This window comes from Podarcis filfolensis (assembly GCF_964270895.1).
Source record: "Podarcis filfolensis genome assembly, chromosome: 3".
Lineage (NCBI taxonomy): Eukaryota > Metazoa > Chordata > Lepidosauria > Squamata > Lacertidae > Podarcis > Podarcis filfolensis.
In genome coordinates, this window is record NC_139606.1 from 68,612,042 (window position 1) to 68,634,842 (window position 22,801).

Genomic DNA, 22,801 nt, shown 5'->3' on the forward strand with positions numbered 1-22,801 from the left:
ATAAAACCACAAAATACATACAAATAACCTCTTCCTCCCTCAAATACATTTAAAATGATATAGACTGTTAATCAACCAAAGGCCTGGTTGAAGAGAAATGTTTTCTCCTGGCACCTAAAGATGTATAATGAAGGTGCCAGTTAAACCTCCCTGGGGAGAGCATTCGGCAAATGGGGAGCCACTGCAGAAAAGGCCCATTCTCATATTACCTCTGGACCTCTCATGGAGGAGGCACACCCATTGACAGCCTGGGGTGAGCCAGGGCTTCCCTGGTCGGTCTGATTTGGTTCGGGATCCGGCCAGACCAGTTGCACAGACCTACTTGCATGTGTTCTGTGAAATTACCCAATGCTATTTCCAAATTGGCTACCTCCAGTAGACACAGAACCAATTTTGGCCCGGCAGAGACCATTATTTTGAATAGGGTGAGGTGTTTTGTTTTGTGGAACTTGCCTGTGAATAGCTATGCTGACCTTTCCAGATGGTTACACTAGCCTTCTCCAAGCTGGTGGCCACTTGCTATTGATGAAAAAGAATCCCTCCTATTCTAGACCATTGGCCATGCTGATGGAGGCTGGTGAAAGCTGAGAATCCAGAACCTCTGGAGGATACCAGGTTGGGGAGGACTCGGTTACTTCATTAAAATAAAATATTTTAAAAGTAACTAAAATGCTTACTAAGGCCTACATTAGATGCCTGCTTCTTTAGCCACAGTTTTCTCGTGTGTTAGATGATGATGTCTGCTCCCACCATGTATAAAATTACATATCTGAACATGCAACAATTCAGTTTAGCATACTACAGCTTTTGTATGGTTGGCATATACCGGTAGTTAGATATGTGCCTCTGGGTGTTGGCGATGGAAGTTGTCGTCATATGCAGAAGTAGAACTGTGGCTGGAGAAGTGGTGAACACCAGTCAACCATGACACTGAAATCTAGTTTAGAGCAGCCCGTGCGTGTCAATAGTCCACTTTTGAAAAGGGGCTAAGGAAACTGATAAACCCATTCTGTACATTGAGTCCATAGGATTCAACTTTATGGTTATATCCAGTAGTTGCTAAAGCAGAGGGCAACTTGTGTAACTTATTTTCAGTTCCATTGTGCAACTCCTGTACTCCCCTAAGAGCCTCCCCAGAGGGCCTGTGGACATCTTGAACTGTGTGGGCTGTGCAATAAAGGGAGGAGTAAAGAAGCTGAAATTGGGTGGAGGAACTTTGTGTGAGTGTGCAACCACTGGATACCCTAATGCTGTGAAACATTATTTTCCTATTTCTAGCTCCAACATGTTAAAGTTCCTGCATTGTCTGTATTGAAGTCTGCATTTTAAGTTGTTGCCACCAATTAAGCATAATATATTCAAAACCTGCTTACCTGTTAAAGTATCCACCTCAGAACTGGTGCCAAAGTCTTAAATCAGTGTTATGTGTGCGTGTGCATGCATATTACAACTCCAGATAACATCTTTGAAAGGACGGATTTTTTGAAAGATCTGTGTTTATAGTGTTTGCTGAGACCTTTGGCATTGTTATAAAAATATGCATTTTTCTGGAGACAAGAGGTGCTTTCTCAAGGTTGTCTGAAATGTTTTAACTTAAGTAGCAAATGAGGTGTGAATCAAATTGTCAGATGGATGGATGCCAAATTATTGCAGCACTTGCTGTTTAAAGTAACTGGCAATGTACTTGGAAACGTGTGAGCCTAACAGATAAATGTGTAAACAGCACCTTTCTCTTTCATTATATCTGGTTTCTCACCACTTTTCTTTATACTATGAGGACCTAAATTTGTGTGGGAGATGTCATAGCTACTTTCAACGTGTTAGTTTATGATATCTATATCAGAGGTTCAGTTCAAATCTGTGCATGACATAAGTAACGAAAAATGGATGTAAGCAAATTAACTTTAGCAAATGCTTCCTCAAATATGGAAAAACTGCATCAAGGAAATAATATTTTAAGCAGTACTTTCTGAAACGCTGCATAAAATTGCATCTTTTATTGTGTATTTGGCTTCCATTTATTTTGATAGATATTTTGTCTTAGATTCCTGATCACTTAACAGTTCAATGCTGTTTAATTTCTATTAAATTGTAGTCCCCACTGGTCTTAATGGGATGTGCTCCCAGGTAAGTATTTATAGTAGCTGCAATTCTTTTTAATGTTAATTGAAAATTATGATAAAAAACAAGGAAATACAAAACATTTTCTTTTTTTATGTTAGTTAAAAATATGTTAACATTATAGTAACATAGTATCCAAATGGCTTTTGGAAATTTTTAGCCGACATCTGCTAATTGCTGAATGATCATTTATTAAAGTTCTCATTTTGTGTATGTTTGGATTGGGTATATACAAGACATAAAAAAGCAAGTTCTTTAGTGCTATAGATGCCATAATAAGCATGCTGATGATTCTTCAAAATATGGTTTGGATGATAGGAAACTAGCCACAGGCTTGTATTGGCTCACACACAGAGTTTAATGCATTACTTTCTGGTTTAATTAAATTACTGTTTGTCATTACATCTGAATAATGGCTTGAGCAAACCCTCCAAAGCAGGATTGCAAACCACACTTTTATATTGTTTCATAATCCTGGTTCGAAGGATTCATTCAAATCATTGATTTGCTGGTTTGAATGCAACAGCAAGCAGCGATTGATAAGACCAGAAAGTGATGTATCACAGCACAATCCTAATGGTGTCTTCAAAGTAAGTTTTATTGAATTCAATGGGACTTGATTTCAGTCTTAAGCATCATGTGGAGGAGGGACAGTCCAAGCCTGTTTGGTTCAAGTCATTCAAACTGTGGTTTGGAGGATGGTTTGTCTGCTCAGATGATGAGGCTTAATTAGCAGGTAGACTAGCTGAGGTCAGAGTAGAAATTAATGGAGATTCATCTGGAAGCCCAGACTACATCAACTTAATGAGTTAATGGAAAGCCGATATGTCTTTAAATTCCCAAACTGATTTGTTTCTAAATCATTTTTAGGAGTCTCTTTCTTCAATCCAGGGTTTATTAAAGAAGGAATTCTGTCCATTCAGTTGCCTTAATCTTCAGACTTACATTCTAAGCTGCTATCACAACTTTTCGCTTCTTCAGTCATAAGTTAGTTCAAATGTGTATGTGAAGAAAACCCACATTCCTCCCTTCCATGAGAGGATAGTAGGAGTACATCAGCCCAAGGCTTCACTCAGACTTGCACACTTAATATTAAACTATGGTTTAGCATTATGAAGGCCTTCTCGGTAGTGGCGCCCACCCTGTGGAATGCCCTCCCATCAGATGTCAAGGAAATGAGTAATTATATATCTTTTAGGAGAGTTCTGAAGAGAGCCCTGTATAGGGAAGCTTTCTAAGGTTAAATGTTTTTCTGTGTTTTTATATATGCTGGAAGCTGCCCAGAGTGGCTGGGGCACAAATGGATGGAGGTAGAAAAGAATAAGAATAATATGTGGCTATTTGCCCATTTGGCATATAATGCTGAATCATGCTTTAAGCAATATGTGAATTGATCTAGGTGAGACTTAGGCTGATTCCCTCATCTCTCCTTTGGTGCAGCTGGGGAAGGAGTTCAGAGCATTTGTCTTCGGGTTTAAATTAATTATACTCGGTTGCCACAGTTTATTGAAATAAGAAATGATGGGTTTTGATCCTAGCTTGTTTTAGTAGCCAAGTTTTAACTAACTGGTTTAAACCAGGAGCCAGGTTCTTTATTAAACAGGAGGGAAGTTTGAGTGAGTTGCTGCAAGTCTCTATCCCCAGACTGGTACTTTCAACAATTTTTTCAGCACCTTAAATGAAGTTATTCAGAGGATAAACTTTCTGGATGAAACAAAACAGCACAATAGAAGATGAGTACAGTGGTTACAAGCGCTTTGGGTTACAATCTCCGCTAACCCGCACATACAGTGGTACCTCGGGTTACATACGCTTCAGGTTACATACGCTTCAGGTTACAGACTCCGCTAACCCAGAAATAGTACCTCAGGTTAAGAACTTTGCTTCAGGATGAGAACAGAAATCGTGCTCCGGCGGCAGCAGGAGGCCCCATTAGCTAAAGTGGTGCTTCAGGTTAAGAACGGACCTCCAGAACGAATTAAGTACTTAACCCGAGGTACCACTGTACTTATCTTGGGTTGAGAACTTTGCCCCGGGATAAGAATGGAAATCGTGCGCCGGCAGTGCAGTGGCAGCAGGAGGCCCCATTAGCGAAAGCGCGCCCCAGGTTAAGAACAGTTTCGTGTTCAGAACAGACTTCCGGAACGAATTAAGTTCGTAACCCAACGTACCACTGTAGAAAATTCAAAATGAAAATGGGGCTGAAACTCACACATTGAAATTAAGCAAACAAATGCAAAAGTAATGCATTCAGACAAAGCAGCAACAACAACAACAACAAATATACAGCAATAAGTTGTACAGGCATTAGGATGGGGAATCCTGGATTGGTAGTAGTATATATGAAATAGATTCTGGGATTGTGTTGAGTCAGCAGTGATATGTGGCTTTATTAATAGAACCAAGGCTGCCAGCAGGATTTTTTGGGCCCAGAACATTGTACAGTGGAACCTCTACTCACAACCACAATCTGTTCCAGAGGCCTGCCTTATGGCGAAATAGCTCGCTGGGAGAGGCGCCGTTTTGTGCAGGTGTGGGTGGTGATTGCCCGCTTCTGCGCATGCACGAACGGCGGCAAACCCACCGGTTACTTCCAGGTTTGCTGTGGTCGCAACTTGGAATGTCTGTGAGTGGAGGCGGTTGTAAGTAGAGTTTCTACTGTATGTAGATTGGGTCTTTCAGTGCACCCACAAAAGGGGGCAGAAGTGTGTGTAAAATGTGCATATGCTTTGTGTCATGCCAATTTGTATCATCTTTTGCATATAAGATAAATCTAAATCAGGAGCCACATACAAATAAGATATCAGGTAGAATGCCAGCAGATAAATATTTTTCCCTAGTTGTATTTCCACACTAGCAGTTGAAATTTGACCTTAAAGGAACAAGAACCCTGCAGGGCCCAAATGCCAATCCTTATGATTTTGTGAACTATGGTTTATGGTAGGGATCCCTACCCCTATTGAAGCTTGGGGGCACATTTGGAAATTTAAGAAATTGTCCAGCGCATCACAAAAGAAAAACTGGTGATGCTTAAATAGGGAAATACACCTGCACCCCAAAAACAAAACAGAAGGGGGAGAAAACCACCATTCCCAAGACCTGCCAAAAAGTGTCCCCTAAATTAGATGAATAACAAAAAAGCCAACAGCACCCAAACAAACAACACGCAGGAAACAGCTACTAAAAACATACAAAGCACAGACACAATCAATCACCCTAATAAGAGAATACAAATTGCTCCATCCCCAAAGAAGCAAACTCTTAAAAACAAGCAAAAACCTATTCCTCAAATACACAAAAACCTGGCAAAGCAGCCCCACTTACAAAGAAAGAAAAGCAGGCAAAACACAGCTTACAAAATAAAAAGAATGATATGCTTTGTAAGCCTCTTCATTACTGAAGCGGAATCAATCCACTACCATTTCTTTGCTTATCAAAACATTTTCTGCTTAGGAGAAATCTGTTTTAGGTTTTTAATGACATTTTCAATGCCTGTGTAGTATCATTCAAGTTGTTTTCCTTTGGATGATTTCTTCCTACTCTCCAAGTGTCCAGTCAGTTTTTTCCAGTCCATTTCCCCCCATTCCTCTGGGTCTGTAGATATTTTATTACAACTCTGATCAGTCTAGTGCATTTTATATAACCTTGTGGGTTATTGCTAAGGGGGTAATTGCAGATTAAATAAGTAATTGCATTCCTGATTAAAAGTTGCTTCCTTCCAGATTCTAACTGTGTAATACTCTGGATAAGAGGAAAACTAAGCATGAGAAGGCTAACTTCACTTCTTGACTGTGTTTTCTTTAGTCCCAAGGTTTCAGTGTGTAGAGCAGAATCAAAGTTATTTGTAGACCTTGAGTTCTTCATTTTCTTGCGGTCAGATACATTTTCTTTACTTGCATTGTTCTAATTAGATTATTCTGAGAGCTGTTTATATCAAACTTCAAATTTATATATATTAACCTTATAACCAGTGTTTAGAATTGAGCATTATTTTGCTTTTTCTAATTTGCAATGAGCCTTGATAAAGGTGCACTTCATTTATGGTGATGCACCTTAGATTTTTGGTGAGATTTAAATGATTCTTAGTATTGCAGGATAATTCTGTTCATGTTTATGTGGAAGTAAGTCACACTGTGTTTAATGGGACTTAATGCCCTAATAAACGTGTTTAGGATTGCAGCCTTAGGCTGCAGTTGTAACCATGTCTACCCAGACATAAATCCTATTGAATTAAATGGGGCTCCCTCCTGATACATGGGTTTGGATTGCAGTCTGTGTCCCAAAGAAAAACAGAGGAAATTAGTTTTTGTAAAATAACACATAAAAGGAAATGTAGTTATTTTACATGAGTTCAAGGTGAAATAATCCTTTGGGGAACGTATTTTGTTTAGTGGTGAAAAGAATATGGCAGAAGGAGCACTCAGCAATCTTACAGGAGGTGGAAACTAAAGTCCAAAGAAGATATGGCTGAATGAAGAAAGACCACAGTTTATGTTGTAAGAACGTAACATGAATGTGCTGGATCAGGCCAGTGAACCATCTAATCCAGCATCCTTTTCTCAGTGGCCAACCAGTTGCCTACAGGAAATTGCCAAGCAGGGCTGAATCACATGAGCACTGTCCCCTCTTGCAGTTTCCAGCCACTGGTATTTAGAAGCAAAATGCCCCTGACTGTGGAGGCAGAGCTTAGCCATCACGGTTAGTAGCTATTGATGGCCTTCACCTCCATTTATGTGCCTAATTCTCCTTTAAAGCTGTCCAGGTTGTGGCCACCACTGCCTCCTGGGGGAGCAAGTTATGGAGTTTAACAATGCACTGTGTGAATATTTTGACTGTCCTGAGTCCTTTCAACATTCCTACATTCAGCTTCATTGGAGAAGGAGAAAAACTCTTCTCTACCCACTTTCTCCATGCCATGCATAATTTTATAAACTTCTATCATGTCACATTTTCTCTAAACTGAAAAGCTCCATCCATACGTTTTAACCCTTCCTCATAGGGGAGTTGCTCCAACCCCTTGATCATTTTGGTTGCCCTTTTCTGAACATTTTCCAATTCTACAATAAAAGGCCAGAACTGTACACAGTCTTCTAAATGTGGTTGCACCATAGATTGGTATAACAGCACTAAGATATTGGCAGTTTTATTTTCCATTATTTCATAATGATCCCTAGTATGGAATTCACCTTTTAATCTGCAGCACCCTAGGTTGTCTTCATCAAGCTATCAGCTATGACTGATATATTTTGTTTTTAAACAACTTCCAAGCATTTTGATGTGATTTGTCCCTTGTGACTTTGTCCTTCAACTTCTATTTTACACATCATCTTATTTTGGGGAGATTTCCTCTTGTGAAGTCAAATGTGATCATGCTGGATTTTTTGGGCAATTGCCCATTTATATGTATATTTAATTTAATAGCACTATGGTCACTGCTCCCAATTGGTTCAATAAGCTGACATCTTGCACCAGGTTAAGAACTCCCAAGTGAGTTTTGTGGACATATTTATTTTTTTTTACTGTATTTCCTACTTTCATAGAAGTTGCATATGTTTTATACTCAATTTTTAAAATGGAAGGTTTGCATGTAGAACAGCTTTGATGAGAATGCAGAAGTGTACCTTTTTGTCAGTGCATACTCCCTGAATCTTTTACTTGTGTATCAACTTCAGATTCCTGCTGTTGCTGTTCTTTTGGCTCCTTAACTATCTTACTTCCTGGGATCTTTTTGAAGTTCTCAGCCTCCCCCACATAGCCTTCTGCTGTTGCCAGTGCCTGTGTGAGGTTTTAATGCTAGTTTATTTGGCCATTTCCCCATCGTGCATCGGAAATGACTGCAAATAATCCTGCACATTTATTCCCCAAGCAATTGGAATATGAACATTTGACATTATACTAGTTCAGTCAGTCACTTTAAACATCTTCACTGTTGTATCTGCAATGCATTATGAATTTTGCAAATTATAAACGGGGCGGGGGGGCAGAATCAAAAGCTGTTGTCTCACTAGTGGAATAGCTTTTGATCCAGCTGGAGGAGGGGAAGTAATTTTCTCTGATCTCCTCCCCCCCCCCCCAACCTGAAAAGCTGTTTTAGAAAGTTGGAGGACCCTGTAAAACTGTTTGGAAGGTAAAGTGGTGGGCTGGGAAATCTGATAAAACTACTGGCTCCAAAGCTGTTTTGCAGGTTGGACAGCAGCAGAATTCTGTACAATTTTTATGTTTCTGAACAAATTGAGCTGTAGCTAACTGCTGTAGTGTTCTCAGACCTTTGAAGATGCTAATATTTTATAGGATTTTTTTGTTGTATGATTTATCCTCTAATACTGTACAGTTTATTTCTCAAATTAGCAATCGTTCCATTGAGTTTGCATTTTTATTTATTTTCTCTGTATGACCATTTGCACAGTGAACTATGGTGCTTCTTTGCTGGGTGCATTATTATAAAAGCAGTAATTGTAGCTGAATCATTGGTTTCACATATCCTTGAAATGATCCTCAGTGATACATTCTTGAATATATGAATCGAACGCACAAGAAGCTGTAATTGTTTTTCACTGGACTTCTACTGCTACAAAGCTTCCTCTTTTCCTTTTAAAGGGAAATTTACAACTGTATAGTATTAGTCTTTTAAATTCTAAAATCCAGATGAAATGTATTCTCCAGAGTGTTGTTTCAGTGTTGCAATATAATCTTTCCAGATGATACATGATTTAGTTGGAAACAAATTAGCAGCTATGCATGTCTAAGAAAAGCAATTTAATAAACAAGATTTTTGTAAGACCTAATCAGAATTGTAAAGTGATACTTGGGAGTGAGTTACATTATACGAAAGATCTTGTGTGGCTGAAGCTTTCTGTAAAGCTTTCTGTAAGCATGTGTGTAAATCAGTTTCTTAATGTCGTTTCCTCCTGCAGTGAAAATATTTAACTAGTACATCATATCTCCCCTTTTCCATGTATGTCTACATGTCCAAAGTTAGGAAAATCTTGATTATCTGCTTGTCTAGGTGCTAAAAATTAGATGCCTCTGTCTAAAACCCAATTTTATCCATCCCCCATTCCATGCAGTTATTTTGTTTAGAAATTTGATAGTGTTACCTAGGAACTGGAAATATTTTTCAAGTCTAGCTTATAGCTACCACTTTTTTACTTTTGATTTTGTGAGTGGTGGGAATAATATGTGTTTTCAATTTTTTGCTTTTGCTTTCTGGAATTATTTAAAATAGATACCCCTTTTGAAACAACTTAGAACTGGCAAATTGTTTTGGTTATATAGTTTCACTGGCATAAAAACCAACAGTACATGATTAAAAGCTGTGACCCACAAACCAGTTAAGGTGGAGTAGAGGGATACAGTCCAGTTTAGTCCCATTGCTGTTTATGTTTAAGTATTCTGACGGAACTGGCTTGCTGTTTGGGCCCAATTATATATGTTGAAAGAACAATTCAGAACAATGAAATTCAATCTCATTTTAAGGAAAGGTCAATTTGAAGCACGGTCATCACATGAGATCTTTTAATAAATATTAAACAATGCACGTACAGGATCAGGTACATGAAGTATGTAGACGATTGCTGCCAAAATCCCTGATTCCCAAGGTCCTAGGTTCAGTTAGAGATCACAAGCTCTGCAAGCAGTCTGGCAGAATGTGTAAATTCCCTCTAGCAAACCACTTCTTGGTCATTGAGCTTAGAAAGCCTTTGGAAGCTTCAGGGGAAGTTATTAATTAGCAGTCTAATAGTGCACGTTCAAGGAGTTTAGATTTCTTCTGCTCAGTAGAGTAGCTAGACTGCATCTGAGAAATGTAAAAATCAGTCAGGGATACTTGGCAAAGGTTGGAAGATGTAAATACTAAGGAGCATCTTTAATGGCCTCTAACAGCCTAGCCCAGCCCTTCCCTTTCATTAAAAAAAACAAAAAACCAGTTACCGTAAATGTCTTAAAATATTGCCTCATATAAATAGATACAATGCGTTGGGAAACAGGGAGACAAAGTAGCAAAATTGTTTCCCTTGATTTAAGACAGCAGGACCTAGACAAATAATAGGGCAGATACCATGCATTGAAAACACATGGCTTCCCCCAAAGAATCTTGGGAACTGTAGTTTCCCCACCACAGAGCTACAATTCATGACACCTGTATCAAACTACAGCTCCCAGAATTCCTTTGGGGAAGTATTGTGCTTTAAATGTGCCTTGGATCTGCCCATGGTGTTTGCTGCCTCTGGGCCTTTTGTCTGGGACCGCTTATTGAACAAGTAGTCAACAGCTGTGATTCAAGGAACCTGTCTTTTTCTGAGTCTCTCTCAAGAAAGTGAACTCAATTCCCTCTAGATCAGAGGTTTTCAACCATTTTGGGTCTATGGCTCCCTTGACCAACTACATTCTTTCTGCGGCATCCCTGTGGGGATTTTGTCACCCCTCGCCTGCAGAGCTGGCAGCCCCTCACCCCTCTTTGAACACCCTCCCTTGTGGAGTATTCCCTCAGCCTCCTCTCCCCTACCCTCTCCTTAGGAGTCCTCTGGGCTGCCGCAGTTGCTGCCCTGTTCTCTAAGCTGCCCCCCCCCGCCCCAAAGAGAAGCACCTCCTCACACTGCCCCACAGGCGCCTGGGAAGCACCCCCTGCCCAGCCCCAGAGGCACCAATTGCCTGCGGAGCTTGTAGCCAGAGCTGCTGCAACAAACAGCTGTGCAAGCCCTTGGGAGGCAGAAACATGAGAGGGGCATCAGAGGAAGGAGGGATGGAAAGAGGGACAGAGGCCAATGTTGCCTGCAGCACCCCTGGCCATCATTCAAGGCACCTCAGGGTGCCACGGCACACTGGTTGAAAAACCACTGCTCTGTATACAACATATAGCAGATAAAAGCCTAAAGAAAAGCTGGGAGAGTTGTGCTCGTATTTTTAAGACAGTGAAACAGCTTCTCAGTCGGTTGGCTTTTCTGAAATCTTTAAAAACAAACAAATTGCAAATCAACCTTAACACTAACCTCTGAGCAGCTGACCCCCTGATCTACCAACAACCTTGTTATATTCATCTAGAAATGCCATGGTATAATTGACTTAAATTGACAGTGATTCTCAGTAAGAAATGCTGAATAGTATATTTGTAAATTAATTCAGTGAGTGGAAGATGGGAGTCACAAGTCGTATTAAAACTGTCAGGATTATTTTTTTTTAAAGGAAAAAACACAAAAAACTTTATTTTAGGCTGAAAAGCTTCTTGGTGAAGTCACTACATTTATTTTCACCCCCACCCTCAGTTTTAAATAGCAATGCTTTTCATACTGTCAGAATTCCATGCTGTGACACCCCTTCTCAAAAGTTATGACAGCAGTGTAATGACAGCTACTGCCTCTTGAGAATCAATCAGGCAATTAATTTTGTAAATGAAATGCTGATTATACAAAGCTTCACATGAGAGGCCCAGTGATTAAAATCAATTTAACAAATTGTTTCAGGTGGGACTTGATTAATAATTTGCCATAAATGTGGAGGATATATGACCAGCATACATTTTTTCCTGTGTTAATATATAACTATATGAAATAGAATAGATGTATTTTTGTACATGCCCTTCCCCAATGTGAATGCCAATGTCAATAAGGTTGCCTCCCATTCTAGGGTTCTGCCCCCCCAGCAAAATTTATTAACAGTGCAGTTAGTTTTCTGTGGCACTTCTTGCTGCCGTGGGTGGAGCTTGTTCTGACACAGCTGCATTACAGTGGTACCTCAGGTTACATACGCTTCAGGTTACATACGCTTCAGGTTTTCCTTGGCTGAAAGATGCCCTTAAACTATGATAATAACTCTTGCTTAGCTATTTGGAGAAGTACCATATTTTTTCGTGTAAAAGACGCCCCCATGTATAAGATGACACCTATTTTATTAAACCCAAAATTAAGAAATTAAGTTGTTTAGCTTGTGGGGGTGGGGGAGGTCACTTCCGCCAATCACTCACCTGCCTGCCCACCACTGCCGATCTCTTGCCAAAGCCACTGCCAATCACACACCTTGCCGCAGCCGCCAATTCCCAATCGCCACCACCTACAGCCCACCCGCCCACTTGCCGCAGCCACCAATCACCTGCCCAATCACCGCTGCCAATCTTCTGCTTACTGCTGCCATTAATTGCACGTCCCCCCTCTGCATTCACTATCTGTGTATAAGACAACACCCAATTCTTTAATAGCAAAAAGAATTGTCTTATACACAGAAAAATACGGTATGTGTTAATATTGTGACTTTTGTGTGCCTGAAATGTAGCCCACAGTATAAAGAGACGCTTCTCTTGCCCCACCTACCTTTGTGGTGTCCCCCCCCCATGCAAGGTTTCTCACAAGGCAATACAGCCGTTGAGCTGGAAAAGATCCCTTATCCCTTTGCTAAGACTTCAGCAGTGGCGTAGCGTGGGTTGTCAGCACCCGGGGCAAGGCAAGTAATTTGCGCCCCCCTAACCTGTGGATTTGCGCCCCCTAACCCGTGGATTTGCGCCCCCTAACCCATGGATTTGCCCTAACCCCAGATGTTGCGCCCGGTGCGGCCGGCACCCCCTGCACCCCCCACGCTACGCCACTGGACTTCAGAACCTCTTCAGGCACAGAAAGAAATAGCAGTTTGTTAACACTTGCCCCAGTGCCTGGTAATCAGCAGGCAGCATGATTAAGTGTAGTGTAATGCAGTACGATCACATCTTGTACAGTTGTTACTCCCCCCGCCCCCCGAGATGGTGCATATATGCAAAAATACATATACTTGAAGTGCACCCCCTTGGTGGAACTGTCCCATGCAAGCATCCTTCCGTGCCCAGAACTTTGTGCCAAGTGGGCCTTGACACCCCAAGCAAAGCAGTGAGCGTTGAAGCTCCTTGCCTTGGTTGCTGAATTCTCGTGGGATTTTGCAAGAGCACCCCAGAGCCCAGTAAGCAAGACCGAGAGCTTATAAGCTCTTTCCATGCCACAAAAGCCCTGCATGAAAAGAGCTTTTAAACTCTTTGCCTTCCATGCATTTTATTTGTGTGAGTTCAACTGGCCAGTCTTCCTGCGTAGAAGTTGAAATTGCACATGTTAAACATGTGAAGTTGTGATCATACTGTACTGGAAGTCTGCCTTTCTGCTGTTTTTAGACAATTGATCTTCTTGCAACAGTGATTTCTACAGATGAATTTTATTGGCTCTTAAGGTATTATGGGAAAATTCTATCCTTTAAAATAAAAAATTCGGAGGAGTGGAATTTATCTCATGGACAGTGTCCATGTCATTTCTGATCGCAATAAGGTTTTTGTTACCCATATTTCTTAATCATTTTTCCCAAATACCTATACAGCTTTTGAATAAAATGCACAAAATAAAATGGATTGTGAAACAAAACAGGTTTTAAAAAATCAAAGCTGTCAGTAGCCTAAAATAATACAGTCTGTACAAAGCAGCAAAACAAAACAGTTTTAAGTTCCAAAAAACCCTGTTGAATTAGGAATGTTTTAACAAGCCCCCTAAAACTATATGGGGATGCTGTCTGAAGCTCTACAGCTTTAGCACTACCACTGAAAAGGCAGATTTCGGCTCAAAAAACCCCTCTTGTGAGCATGGAAGCCACAGTAAGACTCCTAGCAGCAGCAGCAGCAGCAGCAACAACAACAACAACAAAATAAATAAATAAATAAATGCTCATGGAAATTGATCTCTGTAGTTCATGAATCTGAAGAATGTTTTGGTCACTCCAAGATAATTAAGGGGCAGGTAATTTTGATTAAATATAAACTAGGAGGGAGAGCTAAACAGAGGACCTAAAGAAGGTCAGAGAGTAGGAATAAAAAGTGAAGCCAAATATAAGTCAGTTACTACTGTCAAAAAAATAGTAATAATAATGTGAAGGGCTACAGCATTAAGCTGTGCAGCCTGCTTGTCTCAGCCTGTGGTATTGTTTTGGCCATTGGGTGTGATAAATGTATGTATTTGGGTTTAAATATTGTTTTAACTTCTGTTTACACTTCCAGTGGCACCACAAAGAGTCGACTTGCATGTAGTTCATTAAAAACAGATTTATTTTTTGTTTCTGTTGTGATTTGTTTGCTTAGTACTGTAGTCACAATAGATTTATCCAACAGCATAAAAAAGAGATAGCAAATGCCTGATCCTGCAACTCAAAAAGTTTAAAAGCCATCTCAGAATAAATATATTAGTGTGTAAGAAAAGAGGATGGCATTTTAAAGTCCATTGGTTTCTTTTCTAGAAGCTAGTAGTTTGGGTTGAGAAAAGGAAGCATGAAATACAGTTTTCAGTTTAATGTCTCTGGATGAGCCCTGCCTCCACTCCCAACAATGGTGTTTTCTGAGGAGTCTAGAGGAAGTGTTATGGCATAGGCCTCTTGCTGCTGCTGTGACTATATATGCTATATATTAAAGAGCCTAATCAGTGAAGCTACAGAAATGATAAAATAGATCAAGACATTGTGAATATACCGTATTTTTCGCTCTGTAGGACACACCAGACAATAAAATGCACCTAGTTTTGGGGGGAGGAAAACAAGAAAAAAAATTCTGAATCCCTGAAGCCAGAACAGCAAGAGGGATCTGGCTTCTGGGATAGCAGCTAAAGCCTCTCCCGGGCAGCGGAATGAAGGCTCCCCCTGCCCGGAAGAGGCTGCGCGCGGGTAAACTGCCCTCTGTCCCTTCCCCCATCTCCCTCAAGAGCCACACGACTCTTGGGGGCTTTTCTGGGAGGTGGGGGAAGTGACAGAGCCACACGCTCTGTCCCTTCCCCCCACCTCCTGCAAGAGCTGCGCGAAGCCTCCGCAGGGCAGCGGGGAGCCTTCATCCCCGCTGCGCTGTGGAGGCTTCGCGGGGCTATCCAAAAGCCAGAATAGCGAGAGGGAGCGCTGTGCAGCACTCCGTCTCGCTGTTCTGGCTTCTGGGATAGCCCGCGAAGCCTCCGCAGGGCAGCGGGGTGCCTTCATCCCGCTGCCCTGCGGAGGCTTTGTGCAGCTAAGCCAGAAGCTAGAACAGCGAGTGGGAGCGCTGCACAGTACTCCCTCTCCCTGTTCTGGCTTCTGGCTTAGCCACGCAGCCTGCATTCACTCCATAAGACACACACACACTTTCCCTTACTTTTTAGGAGGGAAAAGGTGCCTCTTATAGAGCAAAAAATACGGTACTTTCTGATTGTTGCTGCTGTATTTTTTATGCATTTAATTGGTGATGGACCATTTGCAAAATATTACAATAATGAATATGCATAAAATGTGTCTTGGTTTGGATTAGTATAATCTTACATTGTGTTGCATTGCAATAACACAAATTTTAAGGGTGGAATCCTGCATCCCTGTTATACATGTATCTGTCCAACTCTGGGACTCATAAATGTCTAAGTGGATGCAAGTTTGAACATTTTAAAAATGAATAATAATGTAATTTAAGTTATCTTAATGTTTAAGCCATACTATTGCATTCATACACACAGTTTAAACTTTTTTATCATCTGTCTCGTCTGACCCGGTACTGTAATTGAGAACTCCACATATGTGTTTATTTCAGGTGCTTCCTTATGGTATCGTGCAATAAAAAGCATATGGTTACCTCTTTTAATTGAACCCTTTTTTCTGCTTACACCAGAGAAGTAAACTTAGTGATAATCAGTGTCAGTAGCTGATAGTTAGCTATCTATATTTTGGAGTTCCAGAGTGTGTTACAAGTAGAATAGCACACTCCTTTTAATAAACTGGTAGGAATCTTTGGCAACAGCTTGGTCAAAAGCAAAGGTTGTGTGTTGATAAGCATTTCGGAGTAACACAATATCAGTCCCTTGTCAATTCAAATCTGTGCAAATATTTAATAATAATGGGCATAATCACCATCTTCCTAAATGCCTTCATATCTAGTGCTTGTAGTTAACTGATGTGTGTTAAACTTGCGTTTGGGATACCTTTTCCACCTTGTGTGCATACCCTTAGCAAATGCGTACAAGATTGCTACCTCGATGAGCCTCATTGCCTTTTTCAAAGTAAAGATTAGAGTAAAGTAACTTCCACTTTATGTCCTTGTGAACCTTTTACTCTTTAATGTTAAATATATTGGTATGCTATGTTTTGTGACTTGTTCAATCTCGAGATAATACTATATCATGGAATGCTGGTACAAGGTATATATTTAAGCTCACTTCTATGTACCTAGTGAAAGATACCTCTTAAATTAATGGCACAATGTATTAGTGGTTGCTGCTGAAAAGAAAACCCTTCAGGTAGTTCTCACATGCATGGTGACGGGGAAAGGGAAAAACTCCTACTTGCATTTGTACTTTTCCTCATCCTGTTCCAGTTTTTCTACTGCTGACATCAACACTGAGTGTTTTGAATGAAACAAAAGTGAGTGGTGGACACATATTTTAACATAACATAGTTCATAACATAGACAATGATACAAAGAAGATGGATAAGAATTGTAAAAGCCACTGTATTGTTTATAAGGAGACTGGAATAAATAAAATCTATGTGGTATGGGGAAGTGAAATGCAAAATAAAGAAGTGGAATAAATATCCAGGTTAAGAACAGATTGAAATGGATGTGAGACTAAGAGAAACCAAAGAGTCCATTAGAACATGCAGAGAAAAAGATCGGGTAAATAAGAATGGAAAGGAATTACTGATAAGAACAACACTTGGTAAATATATCAAAGAAAAATAATGTTTGAAAGAAATTAGAATTGAATATTGAAAAGTTGCTGATAAGCTTGCAAACTTTGATAAAACACAGTAAACGTGGTACATGAATATTTATGTGTATTGCAAGGACTTTGCAGCTGCAACTGTTCAATTCATTTTCGCACTTAAAACTGTTCATAGGGCATAACGGTGATCCACTTGGAGTGCCATATTCAAATCTGAGCACTTTGTTACTAAAAAGATTGAATGAAAGGTACTTGAGGGAAGGCCAGCTATAGAAATTATAAAGTTGGGGCATTGGAGCAGAATCCACTAGAGTGCATGTCTACTCACTTTTAAAATTGTGTTATTCAATAATTCTCCACGCATATTGTCATGCATTAAACTACCAAATTGCTTTCAAAACTTACTATGTATTTAAGGCGCTTGGGGGAGGGAGTTGGGTGCAAGAACTGTTTTTTTTGTTGTGGACTGTTCAAGAAATTGAGTTCAGCATTTGAGTTTCCCTTTCAACATATGTCAAGCTTGAAACCCCAAACATCCGACAAATGGACTTTCCTGTAGAGGAATGGATGCTGTAGTTACTGCTTGTGAGAGATGATTTCTTAAGAGGGTTTGTGTTATCGTGAGCAGCATCAGAAATGATGCACTATAAATGCAGTACATACAATGCCAAGAAAAAATAAGTCCAGAGTTTATTGTTTTTTGAAATCAAGCAAAGAAATAATAATAATCAGAAGAGTCTTTTTATGTGAAGTTCTGTTTATGACTCACTTACTGACTTGGAATGCAAAATTGTAACACTGTAAAGAGTCTGAAAGCAGGACAATTAGAACATATGGGCCGTAATCCAGTAGGGAGGAACCAAGCATGGAAATGGCTTCTTCTCATTGCCAAGTGTGCACTTGAAGAGCTTCACCATTATGTATCTGGCAAGGGAACCTTATGACTAAATTTTCTTCTGAATTGTATTTCAGAGGCTGAAATTAAGCTACCATTTCTGTGTGTGTGTCGAAAGACATTTAGCAGATTTCAGAATGAAGACATGCTGAAAATGCACAAACAAAGGCTTCATATGATATATTTATACATTTATTTTATGTTTCCCCTCAATCAATAGGGCAACCCAATGGATCCAATGGTAATGAAAAGGCCTCAGTTGTTTGCAGTGGGCAACAGCCCTCACTCCCAGACTCAGACAAGCAGTCCATATCCAGGGCAGTCGTATGGACCTCCAGGACAACAGCGCTTTCCAATGGCAATGCAATCCCGGACTCCAGGTTCCATGGGGGGAATGCAGTATCCACAGCAACAGGTTTGTGAAGAGATTTTGTTTGCACTTGCCTTCTTCAGTTCCTTTTCCTGCCCCGCAATCTTTTTAGTTTCGTAATACTTAGGCTGCAACAGGCCCCCCAGGATGTTTTTTAAATGTTTTAACTGTGTTTTAGTAAATTTTAAGAAGTTTTTAGTAGCTGTGTTTTCAATGTTTTATCTTTGCTGTGTCTGCTGCTCTGAGCTTCTGCAGGAGGAAAGGCAGGATATAAATTGAATGAAGAAATAAATGAAAGAGTAAAAATATTCCATATGAGAGCAAGGTATTTTTTAACCATTTTCGCTATTTATATCTATATTTTTATCTCTGTCCTCAGTGTTGTATTTCCTTTGTTAGCATCATGGTTGATGAATTCATTAAAAAAGTCTTTATTTTTGGTCTATAGGCTCTCGTTTTTGTCATTAGCAATTCTTATGATAGCTGAATATCTTTTTCTGCTATTGATAGTTTCCTGAAATAAGAACAGTATTGTTCAGAGTGAGAAATCACCCTGTTTTTGTACAGATTGTTATCAATGTCAGTTTTGCATACACTTTATAAGTATGCATTGTGCCAGTTTCTCCCTCTCTCTCTCTCTCCCCCCCCCCCCGTGTGTGTATCCATCCCACTCACTAAAGTGCAGAGGTTTTCCCCCACGTGTCAGAGATCATGTAAGTTGCATGGATCTCTTCTAGTCAAGTTAGGTTTTCCTGTTGATGACAACTTCTTCTCTGCCATATCTCAGAGGGTTAATTACTTACATACTCAGCATATATTAGCAAGGATGCAGTCATTGTTTTTTGAATGGGTATAGTAGATGAAGGCTACCCAGAGACTATGCCGGCAAATCTCTGATCAGGCTTGTTATTGAAGCTTGTGCTCTGTTATAAGCACAAGGCCCTTTTTTTGATAATGAAGAGAAAACACCATTTTGTCTCTACACGTGGCTAACTAGAATTAATTTTCATTTCTTTTTTGATGTTAAATATGACAAAGATGAAAATAATGACCTGCCTGGAAAGTGTATTTGTTACATTGGCATGGAATATTCAACAAGTGGCTAATTAGCTTGTAACTATACATTCACAGTTTTGCTGAGGTATTGTGTTTCATCTTCTGAAAACATGGACCACATGTGTTGCATAAATATAAGCTTATATTACCATACAGAGAAAGTTGCATGTGATTATGGAGCAAGCTGAACCATTCAGTGTGGGGTTTAGTTGGCCGGGTTGCAGTAACGGAGCCTTGCTTGTTTAGAGATGGGCTGTTTAGTTGAATAGTGACATGAAACGTATTTTGGTGTAACTTAATAGAGCTATTAGAACTGACTGTTACCTGTTATTTGGAAGCAAAGAGGATAAGAGTCTTCACTCCATAATTTAATTAGAGGTGCTACATGTTTAACCATGCATACTCTTTATTTTTTAAAAGGATTTTTACTGTTTGTTATTTTAAGATTAGTGTTGCATTTTTCACTTGCGAATTGGAGGCTAATTGTAAAGTATCCATCTGAAGGCAGTGATCTGGCACAGTGATTGGCTGCTGGCCCTGTCTGTCTTTTTGTGGCATTAATATAATTGGCTAAGAAATATTATGGTTATGATTACTAAAACTCTTTGGGGAAGCAGTAAGAAGATAATTACAACATTGAATTTTTATTGAATGGACATCAACACCTAGAAATGATTTCGCTTTGGACAGCCTCCAGAGCTTCATGTGTTTCGTTTGTGAACCTCTAATAATCTGAATCCAGTTCTTTTCATTTAGCTTGCATATTATTGCCTTTTTGTAAAGGACTAAAATTCAAGAATATGGGTTTGTCAATTAAATTGCCAGGGTAGCAAGTTGTCTTTGAATAAAGCCAAGTGGTAAGTTGGCTCAGATTGTTATGGATTGATTCTAAAAAGCCCTCTTTGTTGAGTTCAGTATGTTTTTGTGGCTGTAGGCATTATATCAGATAAGTGGAACCATGCAACAAAATGTGATTTGTGCAGAAACTTTTAAAACTCTCCCTTCTTAGCCAGGGGGCTGCCCTGCTCTTGTCTTGAAAGACGGGATACCTAGGAGGAGCCATTGAAGACACACAGTACATTGGCAGCTATCAACCTGTTTCTTCAGAGCTTTAAAATTATTATTATTATTATTGCTATTACCATTTATTACATCCTTTATAAGGCTAAATATCTGGTAGATATGTAGCTAGAAATGTAAGATGTGATGAAGAAGGTATCATTTTATCAATTGTGCATGTAAACTGGCGAATTTGGGAAAGGAAATTAGGTACAGCTTTCCCTGATTCATGAGATTATTCAGCAGAATTATGTGGAATATCAGAAAAAGATCAATGCTGAGTTGAATGGAAATGGAAGCAGTGGCGGAGCTTCATGCTCTGGCACCGGGGGCGGAGAGCAGGCGCAGGCGTTTCTGGCGCATGCCCCGAGGGCGTGGCATGCATCCCGGGGGCCTGGCACGCCGCCTGCAGGGGCATGGCACCCAGAGCAGTGGGGCTCAAGCCGTGATGGCACCCCACTGGGATCGTGGTGCCGGGGGCGGTGTGCTCCCCCGCCCCCCTCTTCCTCCGCCAGTGAATTGAAGTTATTCCACCTCGCAGATCTACCATACCATGGCTTGCCAATAGCTTCAGGCACATATATACCCACTGGGCCTCCTCCCCTGCTGAAATTAGAAACTTTCTATGGCAGCCAATATAACAGATTGTAGTGTGTGGTTTGGTTATACTCTATATATGGTTCCCACAATGATAAAAACAATAACAATAATAATTTTATAATTTATACCCCACTCATCTGGCTGGGTTCCCCCAGGTACTCTGGGCGGCCTACAGAACATAAAAAATGGTAAAAATTAGAGATTTAAAACTTTCCGATACAGAGTTGCCTTCAGATGTCTTCTAAAAGTCAAATAGTTGTTTATTTCCTTGATGGGAGGGCGTTCCACAGGGTGGGCGCCACTACTGAGAAAGCTTGACTAGACTAGACAGGACTCTCCCGTCCCAGCCCTGTTCCCACAGTGGAGTCTATCTCTTTATGAATCTGAGCGACTTTATCTGCAAAAAAACTTTGCAAAAATATTGCAGGAGATATTGGGGTCCTCACCATGCCCTGATGGTGGGGGTGGTTCCATTAAATTGTGAAATACCTGAAAGAGTCTCCTGCCGCTGTTTTCTGCAGATGCAATAGAGGCGGTGAAGAAGGTCCTCTTCGCCATCACTATCGCCACTTGGTAGGCTCGATGTTGAGCTCTAACCTGTGTCTGGTCTGATTCAGAATAAGTTTTCTGCCACCAGCACTCTAGCAGTTACTGTGGTTTGAAACTGAGCCCACGTGTCCAAACAAGTTGATGATCCTGTACTATACTTTGCTCTAAGAAGGAAAATGTTGATATTTCATAACATTTTCTTCAAACAGATTTGCCCATACGTATAATATTTTACAAATGAAATTCTGGGTCTTTTTAGTGTTGGATATGTATGGAAGGAACCCAGAAATATTTTTATGGAAGTATACTTGGAAAACAACATTATAGCCATTTTGTAAGAATACCAAAGGCCTGCACATCTACGTGATAGAATCTGCAAGGACAAAAAGAGGGGAGGTCCAGTGCTCCACTGCAAAGTGGAACTATGTACCGCCTAAAGGCAGAAATTATAATTGAAAATTCTGAATGTTTACAGTGGATGATCTAACAAGATGTCGAACCCTTCAGCCACTCCCCTCTGATATGTTTTTCACCACAGATGTGTTTCAGTTTCTGAAACAAGAAGTGAGCCCTTTCAAAGGAAACACAACCAGGAGTGAGGCAACTGAAGGGCAAACACTGTGTGAAGAGGGAAATAAGACTTCTTCTTCTCGTCTTTAAAACACTAATCCCTTTCCTACTTTACCACTGTGCAGTACAATGTGTTTTCCAAGAAGTGCCATGGTCACATCTAGATAATGTCTAAAGCAGCTAGCTCTTCAAGGTACAGGAGCCCTGCCCTAGTGTGGTCACCCTAATCCTAGGTGGCTACATTTCCCCAGAAATACAAAGGAATAATACTAAATATAAATTAATAGGACAACTGTTCAGAATCAATGAAGGATCTGAATGTATATTGATACAGTCAGAAGTAATGAATATTCAACAGCTCTGAAAATCAGGCCAGATATATTTATAGGCTTCAGTACATTGCACAGTTATGCTGCTGGCCTTGAAACCAATAGAATTTGAAATTTCACCCATGGAAGTATTGTGTTATGTGTATGTGTGTGTGTGTGTGTGTGTGTGTGTGTGTATATATATATATATATATATATATATATACATACATACACACACACACACACATATATATATATATATATAAAACATGTTCAGCTTCTTATTTATACTACAGTGCTTTTCTTTATTAAAGGAAGTTCATTAGATCCTGTCTGCACAGTAATTGTGCAGTGCCAGCGTGTCTTTGGGGAGGGTCTGAAGGTGTCAGTCAGATTCATCAGGATGAAAGCCCTCCTTTCCTAAACTCCATTCAACAGAATAAAATTATTTGTCAGTCATATCAGCTCAGCTAGATCCTGTGAAAGTAGGTAAAGATGCACACTTTCCTCAAAAAATCAGCAGTCCCCCTTACCTGAAATGTGTTCCAAAGAAAGTGCATCTTCAATTAGTTATATTGTTGAGTAAATGATATAACACATTGGCATGCATCAG

The 22,801-nt window shown here is 40.1% G+C and overlaps 1 protein-coding gene across 15 annotated transcripts in view; it reads left to right on the forward strand.

Moving 5' to 3' along the window:
• The window catches only part of ARID1B (AT-rich interaction domain 1B), a 351,760-nt gene that overhangs the window by 18,452 nt on the left and 310,507 nt on the right, over positions 1-22,801 (forward strand). For all 15 annotated transcript variants that reach the window (XM_083607913.1, XM_083607919.1, XM_083607914.1 and 12 more), the window contains one exon: positions 17,894-18,088. In XM_083607913.1, the coding sequence (XP_083464039.1) occupies positions 17,894-18,088 (195 nt within the window). The remainder of the gene's footprint in view (positions 1-17,893; positions 18,089-22,801) is intronic.